The sequence below is a fragment of the Mytilus galloprovincialis genome, chromosome 11 (assembly GCF_965363235.1).
Source record: "Mytilus galloprovincialis chromosome 11, xbMytGall1.hap1.1, whole genome shotgun sequence".
Taxonomy (NCBI): domain Eukaryota; kingdom Metazoa; phylum Mollusca; class Bivalvia; order Mytilida; family Mytilidae; genus Mytilus; species Mytilus galloprovincialis.
This window is the reverse complement of record NC_134848.1, coordinates 83,960,927-83,978,326: the sequence shown is the minus strand read 5'-3', so window position 1 is coordinate 83,978,326 and position 17,400 is coordinate 83,960,927. Positions and strand designations below refer to the sequence as shown.

At 33.3% G+C, this 17,400-nt stretch overlaps 1 protein-coding gene across 1 annotated transcript; it reads left to right on the top strand.

Moving 5' to 3' along the window:
• Positions 1–8,357: 8,357 nt before the first annotated feature.
• LOC143050940 (uncharacterized) lies at positions 8,358–11,736 on the top strand. Its single transcript, XM_076224040.1, has 3 exons — positions 8,358–8,527; positions 9,041–11,380; positions 11,582–11,736. The coding sequence occupies exons 1-3, from the start codon at positions 8,485–8,487 to the stop codon at positions 11,734–11,736; spliced, it is 2,538 nt and encodes an 845-aa protein (XP_076080155.1). The 5' UTR covers positions 8,358–8,484.
• Positions 11,737–17,400: the final 5,664 nt, after the last annotated feature.

Sequence of the window (17,400 nt, the reverse complement as noted above, 5' to 3'; positions counted from 1 at the left end):
ATACTGAAATATTTTAATGTGATGTCAATATGATAAGTTTTAGATTACAAATATCTTTATTATATATATCAGATGTCAGTTGTCAATGTGATCAGTATCAAATGTTATAAAGATCAGTATCAGATGTTAATTACATAAGTATCAGATCGATAGATGTCTGATGTCTATGTGATAAGTATCAGATTGCAGATATTAAGGTGGTATGGGAGTCTAAAATAAAAATGATACAATTTGTTCATACTTTGCCAAAACGTTGTATCTATTGATACATGTTGAAAAATATAATAAAAATGATAGGTCACCGCGCATTTTCTCAAGCTACAGGACGGGACAAAATGACACATTTTGTATGGATTATACAGGAAAAAACACCATTTTGTGATTAGAAACTAAACAAAATGATAGAATTGTTAAATACTTCAGAAAAATATAGCTTTCAGACACTACTTTGAGAATATCAAAAGAAAAGATAGGGTCACCGTATTTTTTTTTCCGGCTAAAATACAAAATAGGAAAGTTCCATACAGAATCCTTCAAAAAATGCACTTTTTTAGTTACCTCCCCTTAAAATGCCAATTTAAACAAAAAATAAAAACAACAAAAAATAATTAACATTTGCAAAAATATCAATATTTAGAAGTTATATTCTTATAAATTGGTACTTTTAAATGAAAGGGTACATTAAACATCTGCATTCCTGCATCAAATTTTGCTATTTGATGGAAAATCTGGACCTTTGATTCTCTGTTTTTTACAATCCAAGATGGCGGAAGACACCCATACCACCTTAATGTGACCAGAATCAGATGTATTATGTCAATGTGGTGAGTATCTTAAGTCGATTTCACGAAAAACTTACGACTAAGTCTAATTGTAAATCATGAACAATGCAGTATACTTAAGATCAATCTTAGTCGTAAGTTTTTTTGTGAAATCGACTCAAAATGTCTAATGTCAATGTGATGAGTATCAGATGTCTGATGTCAATATGATCAGTATCATATGTCTAATGTCAATGTGATCAGTATCAGATGTATAATGTCAATGTGATCAGTATGAGATGTTTGATGTCTATTTGATCAGTACCAGCTGTCTGATGTCAATGTGATCAGTATAAGATGTCTGATATCAACGTGATCAGTATGAGATGTCTTATGTTAATGTGATCAGTATCAGTTGTCAGATGTCAATGTGATCAGTATAACATGTCTGATGTTAATGTTATCAGTATCAGATGTTTGATGTCAATGTGATCAGTATTAGATGTCTGACGTCAATGTGAACAGTATCATATGTCTGATGATAATGTAATCAGTATTAGGTAACATATGTCAATGTGATCAGTATCAGTTATCAAATGTATCTGTGCTCAGTATCAAAAGTATGATGTCTATGTGATTAGTATCAGATGTTTGATGTCAATGTAATCAGTATCAGATGTCTGATGTCAAAATAATCAGTATTAGATGTCAGATGTCAATGTGAACAGTATCAGATGTCTGATGTTTATGTGTTCAGTATCAGATGTCTGATGTCAATGTGATCAGTATCAAATGTTAATGTGATCAGTATCAGATGTTAATGTGATCACTAACAGATGTCTGATGTCAACGTAATCAGTATCAGTTGTCTGATGTCTGTGTGATCAGTATCAGATGTCTGATGTATATGTGATCAGTATCAGATGTCTGATGTATATGTGATCAGTATCAGATGTGTGATGTCTATGTGATCAGAATCAGATGTGTGATGTCTTTGTGATCAGCATCAGGTGTCGGCTATCAATGTGATGAGTATCAGATGTCTGATGTCTATGTGATCAGTATCAGATGTGTGATGTCTATGGGATCAGTATCAGATGTCTGATGTCTATAAGATTAGTATCAGATGTCTGATGTTTATGTGATCAGTATCAGATGTCTGCTGTCTATGTGATCAGTATCAGATGTCGGATGTAAATGTGATCAGTATCAGATGTCTCATGAATACGTGATCAGTATCAGATGTCTGATGTATAAATGATCAGTATCATATGTCGGCTGTCTATAAGATCAGTATCAAATGTTTGAGGTCTATTTGATCAGTATCAGTTGTCTGATGTCTATTTGATCAGTATCAGTTGTCTGATGTCTATGTGATCAGTATCAGATGTCTCATGAATATGTGATCAGTATCAGATGTCTGATGTATAAATGATCAGTATCATATGTCGGATGTCTATAAGATCAGTATCAAATGTTTGAGGTCTATTTGATCAGTATCAGTTGTCTGAGGTCTATGTGATCAGTATCAGATGTCTGATGTCTATGTGATCAGTATCAGATGACTGATGTATATGTGATCAGTATCAGTTGTCTGATGAATATGTGATCAGTATCAGATGTCTGATGTATAATTGATCAGTATCATATGTCTGATGTCTATGTGCTCAGTATCAGATGTCGGATGTTTATAAGATCAGTATCAAATGTTTAATGTCTATTTGATCAGTATCAGTTGTCTGATGTCTATGTGATCAGTATCAGATGTCTGATGTGAATTTGATTAGTATCAGATGTCTGATGTCTATGTGATCAGTTTCAGTTGTCTGATGTCTATGTGATCAGAATCAGATGTCAGATGTCAATGTGATCAGTATCATATGTTAATGTGATCACTATCAGATGTCTGATGTCAACGTAATCAGTATCAGTTGTCTGATGTCTATGTGATCAGTATCAGAAATTGGATGTCTATAAGATTAGTATCAGATGTCTGATGTCTATGTGATCAGTATCAGATATCAGATGTCTTTAAGATTAGTATCAAATATCTGATATCTATGTGATCAGTATCAGATGTCTGATGTATATGTGATCAGTATCAGATGTCTGATGTCTATGTGATCAGTATCAGATGTCTGATGAATATGTGATCAGTATCAGATGTCTGATGTATATGTGATCAGTATCAGATGTCTGATGTATATGTGATCAGTATCAGATGTCTGATGTCTATGCAATCAGTATCAGATGTCTGATGTATATGTGATCAGTATCAGATGTCTGATGTATATGTGATCAGTATCAGATGTCTGATGTATTAGTGATCAGTATCATATGTCTGATGTCTATATGATCAGTATCATATGTCTGATGTCTATGTGATGAGTATCAGCTGTCGGATGTCTATGTGATCAGTATCAGATGTCTGATGTCAATGTGATCAGTATCATATGTCAATGTGATCAGTATCATATGTCAATGTGATCAGTATCATATGTCAATGTGATCAGTATCATATGTCAATGTGATCACTTTCAGATGTCTAATGTCAACGTAATCAGTATCAGTTGTCTGATGTCTATGTGATCAGTATCAGAAATCGGATGTCTATAAGATTAGTATCAGATGTCTGATGTCTATGTGATCAGTATCAGCTGTCTGATGTCTATGTGATCAGTATCAGATGTCTGATGTATAAGTGATCAGTATCAAATGCCTGATGTCTATGTGATCAGTATCAGATGTCTGATGTCTATGTGATCAGTATCAGATATCGGATGTCTATAAGATCAGTATCAAATGTCTGATGTCTATTTGATCAGTATCAGATGTCTGATGTCTATGTGATCAGTATCAGTTGTCTGATGTCTGTGTGATCAGTATCAGATGTCTGATGTATATGTGATCAGTATCAGATGTCTGATGTATATGTGATCAGTATCAGATGTCTGATGTCTATATGATCAGTATGATATGTCTGATATATAAGTGATCAGTATCAGATGTCTGATGTCTATGTGATCAGTATCAGATGTGTGATGTCTATGTGATCAGCATCTGGTGTCGGCTATCAATGTGATGAGTATCAGATGTCTGATGTCTATGTGATCAGTATCGGATGTGTGATGTCTATGAGATCAGTATCAGATGTCTGATGTCTATAAGATTAGTATCACATGTCTGATGTCTATGTGATCAGTATCAGATGTCTGCTGTCTATGTGATCAGTATCAGATGTCGGATGTATATGTGATCAGTGTACGATGTCACATGAATATGTGATCAGTAGCAGATGTCTGATGTATAAATGATCAGTATCATATGTCTGATGGCTATGTGATTAGTATCAGATGTCGAATATGTATAAGATCAGTATCAAATGTTTGAGGTCTATTTGATCTTTATCAGTTGTCTGATGTCTATTTGATCAGTATCAGTTGTCTGATGTCTATTTGATCAGTATCAGTTGTCTGATGTCTATGTGATCATTATCAGATGTCAGATGTTAATGTGATCAGTATCAGATGTTAATGTGATCACTATCAGATGTCTGATGTCAACTTAATCAGTATCAGATGTCTGAGGTCTATGTGATCAGTATCAGATGTCTGATGTCAACGTAATCAGTATCAGTTGTCTGATGTGTATGTGATCAGTATCAGAAATTGGATGTCTATGTGATCAGTATCAGATATCAGATGTCTTTAAGATTAGTATCAGATAACTTATATCTATGTGATCAGTATCAGATGTCTGAGGTATATGTGATCAGTATCAGATGTCTGATGTCTATGTGATCAGTATCAGATGTTTGATGTCTATGTGATCAGTATCAGATGTCGGATGTCTATAAGATCAGTATCAAATGACTGATGTCTATTTGATCAGTATCAGTTGTCTGATATCTATGTGATCAGTATCAGATGTCTGATGTCAATGTGATCAGTATCAGATGTCGGCTGTCAATGTGAACCGTATCAGATGTCTTATATCTATGTGATCAGTATCAAGTGTCGGCTGTCAATGTGATCAGTATCAGATGTCTGATGTATAAGTGATCAGTATAAGATGTCTGATGTCTTTGTGATCAGTATCAGATGTCTGATGTCTATAAGATTAGTATAAGATGTCTGATGTCTATGTGATCAGTATCAGACATCGGATGTCCATAAGATCAGTATCAGATGTCTGATGTATATGTGATCAGTATCAGATGTCTGATGTCTATGCAATCAGTATCAGATATCTGATGTATATGTGATCAGTATCAGATGTGTGATGTATATGTGATCAGTATCAGATGTCTGATGTATTAGTGATCAGTATCATATGTCTGATGTCTATATGATCAGTATCATATGTCTGATGTCTATATGATGAGTATCAGCTGTCGGATGTCTATGTGATCAGTATCAGATGTCTGATGTCAATGTGATCAGTATCAGATGTCAATGTGATCAGTATCATATGTCAATGTGATCAGTATCAGATGTCAATGTGATCACTTTCAGATGTCTGATGTCAACGTAATCAGTATCAGTTGTCTGATGTCTATGTGATCAGTATCAGAAATTGGATGTCTATAAGATAAGAATCAGATGTCTGATGTCTATGTTATCAGTATCAGAAATCGGATGTCTATAAGATTAGTATCAGATGTCGGATGTCTATGTGATCAGTATCAGCTGTCTGATGTCTATGTGATCAGTATCAGATGTCTGATGTATAAGTGATCAGTATCAGATATCGGATGTCTATAAGATCAGTATCAAATGTCTGATGTCTATTTGATCAGTATCAGTTGTCTGATGTCTATGTGATCAGTATCAGATGTCTGATGTCAATGTGATCAGTATCAGATGTCGGCTGTCAATGTGATTCGTATCAGATGTTTGATGTCTATGTGATCAGTATCAGATGTCTGATGTCAATGTGATAATGTCTGTTGTCTGTCATGTGATCACAATGACTTAAGACATCTGATACAGATCACAGTCATCAGTATAAGATATCGGATGTCAATGTGATCAGTATCATATGTTTGATGTCAATATGATCAGTATCAGATGTCTGTTGTCAATGTGATCAGTGTCTGTTGTCTGTTATGTGATCACAATGACTTAAGACATCTGATACAGATCACATAGACATCAGACACGTGGCACGTGAAACTGATCACAATGACGTAACTCGTGATACTGATCACATATAAATAAAACTCGTAATACTGATCAAAATGACTTAAGACATGTGGCACTGAGCACATAGACATTAAACATCTGATACAGAGCACATAGACATCAGTATCAGATGTCTGATGTATATGTGATCAGTATCAGATGTCTGATGTATTAGTGATCAGTATCATATGTGTGATGTCTATATGATCAATATCATATGTCTGATGTCTATATGATGAGTATCAGCTGTCGGATGTCTATGTGATCAGTATCAGATGTCTGATGTCAATGTGATCAGTATCAGATGTCAATGTGATCAGTATCATATGTCAATGTGATCAGTATCAGATGTCAATGTGATCACTTGCAGATGTCTGATGTCAACGTAATCAGTATCAGTTGTCTGATGTCTATGTGATCAGTATCAGAAATTGGATGTCTATAAAATAAGAATCAGATGTCTGATGTCTATGTTATCAGTATCAGAAATCGGATGTCTATAAGATTAGTATCAGATGTCTGATGTCTATGTGATCAGTATCAGCTGTCTGATGTCTATGTGATCAGTATCAGATGTCTGATGTATAAGTGATCAGTATCAGATATCGGATGTCTATAAGATCAGTATCAACTGTCTGATGTCTATTTGATCAGTATCAGTTGTGTGATGTCTATGTGATCAGTATCAGATGTCTGATGTCAATGTGATCAGTATCAGATGTCGGCTGTCAATGTGATTCGTATCAGATGTCTGATGTCAATGTGATCAGTATCAGATGTCGGCTGTCAATGTGATAATGTCTGTTGTCTGTCATGTGATCACAGTGACTTAAGACATTTGATACAGATCACAGTCATCAGTATAAGATGTCGGATGTCAATGTGATCAGTATCATATGTTTGATGTCAATATGATCAGTATCAGATGTCTGTTGTCAATGTGATCAGTATCAGATGTCTGTTGTCAATGTGATCAGTGTCTGTTGTCTGTTATGTGATCACAATGACTTAAGACATCTGATACAGATCACATAGACATCAGACACGTGGCACGTGAAACTGATCACAATGACGTAACTCGTGATACTGATCACATATAAATAAAACTCGTAATACTGATCAAAATGACTTAAGACATGTGGCACTGAGCACATAGACATTAAACATCTGATACAGAGCACATAGACATTAGTATAAGATGTCGGATATCAATGTGATCAGTATCAGATGTTTGATGTCAATATGATCAGTATCAGATGTCTGTTGTCAATGTGGTCAGTGGTTGTTGTCTGTTATGTGATTACAATGACTTAAGACATCTGATACAGATCACATAGACATCAGACACGTGACACGTGATACTGATCACAATAACTTAAGACGTGTGGTACTGATCACATATACATCAAACTCGTGATACTGATCACAATGACTTAAGACATGTGGTACTGAGCACATAGACATCAAACATCTGATACATATCACATAGACATCAAACACTTAATACTGATCAGATAGACATCAGACATCTGGTACTGATCACACAGACACCATACATCTGATACTGATCACATAGACATCAAACATCTAATACTGATCACATAGACATCAGCCATTTGACACTGATTACATATACATCAGCCATATGATACTGATCACAATTACACCAGACATCTGGTACTGATCACACTGACATCGGACATATAATACTGATCACATAGACATCAGACAACTGACACTGATCAAAATGACTTAAGACATGTGGTACTGAGCACATAGACATCTAACATCTGAAACAGGTCACATAGACATCAAACACTTGATACTGATCACATAGACATCAGAAATCTGGTACTGAACACACAGACATCACACATCTGATACTGATCACATAGACATCAGACATCTAATACTGATCACATAGACATCAGCCATTTGACACTGATCACATATACATCAACCTTATGATATTGATCATACTTACACCAGCCATCTGGTACTGATCACACTGACATCGGACATATAATACTGATCACGTAGACATCAGACAACTGACACTGATCACATTGACATCAGACATCTGATACTGACCATATTGACATCAGACACCTGATACTGATCCCATAGATATCAGATCATAGATGTCAAGTTGGTTAGTATTAAATATCTGATCAAAATTATTATCTGTTAACTGATGTTTATGTTATCAGTGACATATATATTATGTCTATGTTATCAATAACAAAGATATGATGTCAATGTACATGTTATGCATAGTATCTATGCGATCAGTCATGTCCTTGCAACTTGCTACATATATCTGATGTCTGTGTGATTAGAATTAAGATGTCTGGTGCCGATGTATGTATTATTAGATGTCCCATGTCATTTTTTTTTTTTGCAGTTTTTGGTGTCCAGCTAAATAAATAGAAATAATGAATTGCTTTCAGGAAATTTATTCATCTTATGTAGCATATAATCAAAATTATTTTTCTAATTAAAAACAAGACAATTCAGATGTAAAAGAGAAAAAAACGAAAATGGAAATTGAGCAGAAAGAATGTATTCCAAACAATATTAGAGGTAGGATATGCAATCATGTATGTTACAACGAAAAACTTTAAACTGCAATTTAAATATATTTCATCTTAAACCAACTTCATTTAGGGGCAACAATGCATTTCAGGAACCCCAAAAAATGAAATTTTGAGTATTTATAAAGATACTTTTATTTAAAAAAAACTTTTTCTGATGATTTACCAGGACAATATTTAAAACGTTTTGTGATTAGGTATATATTTTAAAGAGGTTAATTTTTTGTTTTAGATTTTAAGAAAACGAGGAATACGGTATGATGGCCAATGAAATAAATGTCCATTACAGGGAAACATGTAAACAAATACAGATCACAGTCAACCCTTCGAAATAATCAAACCCGATTATGTAAAGTTAGGAATAAGATGTGGTGCGATGACAGAATGTAAAACAGCATAGTCTCAGTCATTTCTATTCTGTTCTAAATGATGACTTAATAATTCCAGTACATAGTCATTTTTTTTACTTTAAATAAGCTACACCTGTACATTTTTTTTTCAGATCAGATACAAAGACAAATAGAAAACTGGGAAATGAAGGATAAACTGTTCGTGTCTACACGAGCCAGTGACTTTGTCCAAAAATGTTTAAACAAAAACAGTTGTTTGACATTAACTGCCCCATCAGGAGTTGGTAAATCATTTATTGCAAGACACACAGCCCTACTTTTACAGAAGGACGGATACAAAATAATACCCGTGAACAAACCAGATGATATAAGAAATTATTATCAACCTGGTAAACAGACAGTCTTCGTTGTAGATGATATTTGTGGAAACTTTACTGCCAACCAACAACAGATTGATAAATGGAAACAATTGTTACCTGTAGTTGACACAATTATTGCAGACACATGTTGTAAGGTTATTGTATCATGTAGGTTACAAGTCTATAGAGATGATAAGTTTAATATATTATCACCTTTTAAATTATGTGAATGTAATTTGATTGCAGATGAATTGTGCCTTACAACTATAGAAAAAAGTAGAATAGCAAACAAATATATTGATTCAGGATTGCCCAATATTTATACGTTTTCACATAATTGTGAATTTTTTCCACTTTTGTGTTCATTATATAATAAGGAAAACCATGGAGATGTCACAAAATATTTCCAAAATCCCTTTATCGTCTATAAAGAAGAACTAAAAAATTTGAATAGCCAAGGCAATGAAGGGAAATGTAAAAAATGCTGTTTAGCTTTAGCAGTTCTTTTCAATAATCAGCTGAGAGAGAAATGGTTCCTGGGTAAAATTTCAGACGAGCAAACACAGATCATCAAAGACACATGTGAGGCATGTGGAATCAACAGTATACCTAAAATAAATCTAAAGACAGAACTAGACACTTTAGTTGGTACATTTGTCTCTAAACAGGATGGTATTTACAGAACAATACATGATAAATTGTTTGACTTCCTTGCCTATTACTTTGGTCAGAAAATCATAGAATGTTTGATAGAACATGGTGATAGTGAGTTAGTACATGGACGTTTTATTTGGCAGACATCACCAGATGACGAGAACAGTAACATAGATTTTATTATTGAAATATCAGATGATCATTTAGAATTATATTTAGAAAGGTTTATCAAGGACTGGTTAGCAGGAAAGGTGGCAGTTGTGTTCAGTAATTATAATATAAAAGTATCATCATTCAGACAACAGTTAATACAGTACTTACAACAACTTGATAAAGTACAGCAGGTTAAATTAGCTAATACCAATGATACAGTGGAACCAAAGGAGAGCTGTGATTCTGGTACTACTCCACTGGTATCGAATTGTTATGATGGTTATACTGACATGGTACAGTGGATGTTACGTAATGATGTTGTTGTGGATCAATGTAGAGATAGTGGGACAAGTGGACTGCACATGGCAAGTCAGGAAGGGCATACTGATATCGTAAAGTTACTGTTAGAGAGGAATCCTGATGTTAATCTATGTAACAAGGATGGCTCGAGTCCTATATCAAAGGCAAGTCAAAACGGACATATTGATATAGTAAAGTTACTGTTAGAGAGGAATGCTGATGTTAATCTATGTAACAAGGATGGCTCGAGTCCTCTGTTACAGGCTAGTCAAAACGGACATACTGATAGAGTAAAGTTACTGTTAGAGAGAAATCCTGATGTTAATCTATGTAACAAGAATGGCTCGAGTCCTATATTAATGGCAAGTCAAAACGGACATACTGATATAGTAAAGTTACTGTTAGAGAGGAATGCTGATGTTAATCTATGTAACAAGGATGGCTTGAGTCCTCTGTTACAGGCTAGTCAAAACGGACATACTGATATAGTAAAGTTACTGTTAGAGAGGAAACCTGATGTTAATCTATGTAACAAGGATGGCTTAAGTCCTCTGTTACAAGCAAGTCAAAACGGACATACTGATATCGTAAAAATACTGTTAGAGAGAAATCCTGATGTTAATCTATGTGACAATGATGGCTGCAGTCCTCTAATTATAGCAAGTTTGAAAGGACATACTGATATAGTAAGATTACTACTAGAGAGGAATCCTGATCCATGTAACTATAACACCAGAATCAGTAACAGTCCTAGTCTTGTCCAGCCATTACTGAAACATAAACCAGACATTAATGCCAAGACATCTGATGGAGGTAATGCTTTATATTTCAGTGCATGGAATGGACACATTGAGATAACACAGTTACAGTTAGAGAATAGTGCTGACTGTAATATCTGTATCCATAGCAAACAGTCTATGACAGATATATTTAATAACCACCCAGATATAACATTAAACAAAGCAAAACAAAACTTATTTGATAGTCTTGTTAAGAATACATCATCGCGTATAACAGAATACGTCAGTAAGAAGTCAGTAGATTATGCCTTTGATTTAATAGCTGGTTCCTCTCCATTACACATTGCTTGTTTTATGGGTAGGATAAATATAGTCCGTTGTCTAATAGACCACAAGGGAAACATAAACATGACAAAAGAAGACGGGACCACACCATTGTTTTATGCATGTGAAGTAGGATATGAAGATATTGTATGTTTATTAATAGATAACGGAGCAGACACACAGATATGTAGAATGGATGAGAAATTCCCTTTAGACATTGCAACAGAAAATGGACATACATCTATAGTAATGATTTTAACGAAACACATGAAAAAGGCAAAAACTGTGATTATAACAGATAAAGTACCAAACCAATAATGAGTCAAAAATGTAAAATGAAAAAGAAACACCATGAAAATCATCATAAGTCACAAATGTAAACTATGAAAGATACAGCACTATAATCAGAATAAAAACATCTTTAAAAAAAATGAAGATACTGAATAAACACTTTAATAGTAAAAGAAGAACTGACCAGACTACAATGGTCTGGTAGAAACATATAGTTTATTTAGAAAACACTGACATAATTAAAAGTTATGGTAGAAATAAAAAACATTTTGACCACTTTTTAAACACTTAAGAGTCTATTTCATTTGAATAAATTAGTTTATGTGAAAGATTTTAACATATTTAGTCATTAAAAACGATCCACTTCAAGCTCAAATATGAAAAATCTATCAAATATGCCGAAAAATGTCACTTTTCAGTTTTTTTTGTCAACGAACGTGGCCGCATTCGTGTTCATCCTCAACCTTTATATATGTTTTGTATTTTCATTAAATACAACTTACATTTCTATGTTAAGGATGAACACGAATGCGGTCACTTTCGTTTTACACGAAAACCGTCTAAAATTTAACTAAAATGCTAGAATTGTGATGACTTTAGTAATTTAGCATGACTGTATGGTGCTAATACCCGATATGTGTGCATTGTATTGTCAAAAACAGCCATATGTATGTAACAGAAGCATTCTACATGTTCTACTGTCCAATAAATAACTAAAAGTTTACATTTTAACAATTTTGTAAAACTGCTATATTTTGGGGCCAAAAAGTGGTCGTACTGGATCATTATTGTTAATATTGCGAACCTATGTGTGACTGTTATACAAATGAGAGGACTGTTTCTGTATTTTTATGGTTTTCATCGTTTAAATTCCATATTTTACTGAATATTTTTTACCAAACAACACTGTATATAATTATAAGCTACTATATATCTGTGATTGATATGCTATTTCATGTGTTGTGCTGATGTTTTTTTTTTGTTTTTCTGATTTCTAGGTTTTTGTAACATAATACCTGTAAATTAAGATTCTCGACTCTATAGTTCTATAGACTGAAAATTAGATAGAGGTATCTCAATGTTAGGCAGCAATCAAACCCAAGTATGACAAAAAACATAGAAATACCAACACATGAAAAAAGTGTATACCTTTATATTGACATGTTCATTCACATTTTTTTAAAATTTTATTTACCTCCAAGATTTTTCTATATTACTCAATTTCATTAATGTGTACTTTCAAGTATTACTCAATTCTTTTGTGATTATAACATTATTGAAAAAAAAAACGAAATATCCTCACATTCTTCTGTAAAGTTATTTTTTACATATGTTTACCATTATTCCTTTTCATTAATACATTTTTTGTTTACACGTGTTCTACTTTGGTTTCCTTATTATTCGTTGGATACCAATTTACGTGAATTTTGTAGGTAAAGGTGAACACTGGTGAACCACGAAATTAAATGTTCACTAATGACAAATTTTCCAAGGGCTTGAAGAATAACTTCGGCAGAACCACGAAATGAAATGTCCACGAACATCCAATTTTTCCTTCATCCACGAAAATTGTTGTCCACGAAAATAAATGAATCCACAGTAATTAGTATTTAGAATTGTCATGTGATTAAAATTGATGTAAACTTTAAAGCTTCAAATTAAATTAGTTGTACATTTATCAAACAATTATTTTATCAATAGTGTGCTCAATAAAAATTCAATGGCGTCTGAAAGTTTTATATGATAAAGAGATATGTAGTTATCAATTGAAGTTATTACCTATATATACTGTATGCTACTTATTTTGCAATGGTTTGAATGAAATGTTGTATATATTGTAATTCAAAGAATAGGTTTGTGATAACAATTTATATATCAGCAATATTAACGAAATACCCTCAGATTCTCCTGTAAGGAAAATTTTCTAAATATTGCATTGTATTGAGACCATTTCCATGAAGCGTCTTTCCTTTTCATAAATGCATGTTCCCCCTGTAATCGCTTAACTTTTGATATAATTAGTATTTAGAGTTGCCATTTGCGCGACATTGATTTACACTTTATGATTTATAATTAAATTGGATAGAAATTTATCAAACAACATGTTTTTTTAATATTGCGATCAATAGAAATGCAATGGAGTTTGAAAGTTTGTGTAATTAAGAGATAGTTAATTATCAAGGGAAGTAACTATCTACATACTAATTGTTTTGTAATGGTATCAATGAAATGTTGTAGATATTGTACTTCAAGGAATAGTCTTGTGATAACAATTAATATCAGCAATTTAATCAGAATAAAAATTATCTAGTGTTTTTTTTGTTAACTTCTCTAATTTATTCATGTTTTTATTGCTATAAAAAAGACAATGTCGAGTGATTGCAAATAAAGGCAACAGTATATATACCGCTGTTCGAAAGTAATACATTGATTGAGATAAAAGAAATCCGGGTTACTAACTAAAAAAAAACAGGAAAAACAAAGAAACAACAGAAACACTTAGGTGCGACAAAAAAAAAAGAACCGACACACATAGAAACGAATAAGAAGATAACAACAACCATTTTCCTGACTTGGTACAGGACATTCATAGAACAAAATAGTGGGATGAACCTGGTTTTGTGGCTAGCCAAACCTCGCCTTAAAGAGACAAATAACCTACAGAATCCTAATGACATAAATGTACACCCATTGCGAAGAAGATACTGTTATCCCATCAATTTCAGATCTTTCCTGAAAAAACAGAGGAGGGTTCTTTCGTGCTTCGATAGGGAAATGTTGTTTTTCGCATGCAGTCGTCAACACAGATGTACATCCTTCACTAAGCAATATTTATAACATTTGGAGTTAATTTGTTCAACCTGTTTCTTCTCGATTCCTGAATTTCCCCTTTAAATACAATGTATGTCTAAAACTATAGGTAAATGTATCTTTCAATAATGAGCAAAACCAAATATATTGAATAAGTTGTAAAAGGTGCCAGTATTATAGAAGAAAACAAAGAACAAACACATTTCCGAGAGTGTTATCTTTTGTTGATTACTTTCTTTATTAAAAGAATGGTTTCGTTTAGTGTAATTCATGTGTTTATTAAGAAATAGTTCATAGAGGCCATCTATTTGTTGGAAATTTTCACATGGTCTTGTCCGTGATATTCGAAATTTATTCTGAGCGTTAGCATTTCTATATCAATCAGAGGAGTGAGATAATTCTGTATAAATATAAACATGCTCCTGGAAAGCTTTAATCAGAGGCTTGAGCTGATTCTGAATCAATTTTTAGACCTGCTCCTGGAAAGATTAAATGAGAGGGGTGTGCTGATTATGTATCAATAGAGATATGTTCCTATATAATGGGTTTCTTACCAGATTAAAACAGTCTTTAAAATTTCTTGGATATGACATTCTAAGTACTCCGGTCACAGTTTTCGTAGATGTGGAATACAGTAAAACCCGTATAAACCGGCTGGCTACGGGACTATGAAAAAGGGCCGGTTTGGACAATGAGCCGGTTTATTCAGGTTTCCGTTTTGACCGGAAGTTAATGACTTGTGACGTCCGACATTGTGCATGTAAAAGTTCTCTCTGATTGTAAATTATATCTGATAAATTAAAATGCTTTCACTTCGTTTTTCATTGTTTGCATTTGCATCATAATGCTCGAGTTGTTTGGATTGTAAGACGAGAGTTTCGATTTACTCCCATGATAAAATAATTTGAAATGTTGGAATGGCCGATTAAAAAGCCAGAATATTATCAAACGTAATTTCATCACTTTCGAAACGCTGTCGTACAGTGTACAATATCCATTGATTGTTGTCATCCGGGTGTTTTTCATTATCAAGGTCATTTGTTTAGGGGTTCACAACAGGGAACCCAGGATTTCGAAATCACGATGTGAATTTCTTACTCCGGGATTTAAATTTGTTTATCCAAGTTAAAACGTAAGTTCAATCCGAGATATATTCGGTGTGTCTTTTCGTTTAATTGACACGTTTATAATGTTTTAATAAATAATACAGCTCACTACTGTACGATTGTAGGTTCACAGTTTGACACTTGACTAATTGGTTATCACGAAAAGCCATATTGTATAAAAAAATATGTTTTGGTTGCATTTCGATCATTGAAATTAATTAGATAAACCGGTTTTGACAGGTTATAATTAATGTAATTAAGAGTATTAGGACTTTATAAATAGACCGGAATTCGGAATACACAGGGTCCGGTTTACAAAGGGTATTTTAACAAAGACTTTGAATGGGAAAATATGGGACTTTCATTTTCGGCCGGAATGGACAGGAAACCGGTTTATTCAGGGTCCGGTTTAATCAGGTTTGACTGTACCACCAAATCATGGTACGTCGCATCCGGTTGCATACGAAAATAGGTCAGAGAAAATATATATATGCATATTGATCATATTGTAATCTGTGGTAATCCTAAATTAATGGTAGGGGTGGTTAAGGTTACGACATTAAGTGCTAGTTTAAACTGTGAAAAGTTCAGGCATATACACGTTGACAATAATCACAACAACCCTATATTTTGACCTTTGAACAAAAATTGAAATGCACATGAGCTTTCCATTCTAGGATATAATTATTTTCAAAACTTCACTTTAAAAGTGGTACAGTTTTAGCCGTAAAAAAAGTTCCTTTCCGAAACCGCATTGTGGATATTTACAGAAATGCAACCTATATTGGGTGAGAAAAAAAACGTAAGAATTTAACTAAATCTGGTTTATCTCACTAGTGTTAATGCAATTTTACTCAAAAATGAAGTTTTATAAATACTTTATGAATATTTAGAAAATTCTGTGCCTTTAATACTAGTATGATGACACCTACATGTGCACTTTTTATCACCGCAACATCAAACAAATACAAGCTAGGAATGCAAAAATATCCCAAATAAACTTTTCTTTGTGTGTTCTTTTCTTAAAATCCACTTAATATTTCATAATTCTAGAAACAGCAGAATAAATTCAGAAATAGAGGCACCAGGGGCAAAAACAGAGAAAAATGCAAACCCTCTGGGTCATTAACGAAATAATTTAACCTGAAAATGCTATGTTTTTATGATTTTTAAGTGTTTTTGTTATATAGAAAACAATAACTTTTACATTGAATTATGCATGGTATGCAAATGCCAGACTAACTTTAAGTTAATTGATACATCAGACTGGTATCTGCATACATACAACGATTGCAAATATGGCTATGTTTTAACACTTCTAGTTCATAAGATAGGTAAATTATTTTATATATATATGGTTAGAGTTGATACTGGGGTGACACTATTACTAAACTGACCATTTGAAGCAGAAATTGTGAACTTTCATTGACAAATAGGCATAAAGTAAGATGTGAAATAGATAAAGAGTCAGAATGGGATATATAATTCTGAATGTTGGAATGATTGACTACTAAACATTACATTTACTAGAACACAACTGCTATATCGCGGGTCCGTGTCTGAATTAAAATATCTAATTATGTTTAAGCATTATTTTAGACTGTCTTTTTAGTATTGGTTTTGTCATCTGATAAATTCCTGCTGATTATAAGAATAATAAGATGCACAGTTTTCTCTGTTTTCAAAATCTTTCTGTTTGAACCCATGTACCTGGAACTTATCAATAATTGGTAATATTATTTTTTGCGGCCTTGAAGGGAGCATTGTCCTATAT

Coding starts and splice junctions, on each gene's coding strand:
- LOC143050940 (XM_076224040.1), top strand. CDS start 8,485: ATGGAAATTGAGCAGAAAGAATGTATTCCAAACAATATTAGAG. Junction 8,528..9,040: donor TATTCCAAACAATATTAGAG/GTAGGATATGCA, acceptor TTTTTTTTTCAG/ATCAGATACAAAGACAAATA. Junction 11,381..11,581: donor GCGTATAACAGAATACGTCA/GTAAGAAGTCAG, acceptor GTTTATTAATAG/ATAACGGAGCAGACACACAG.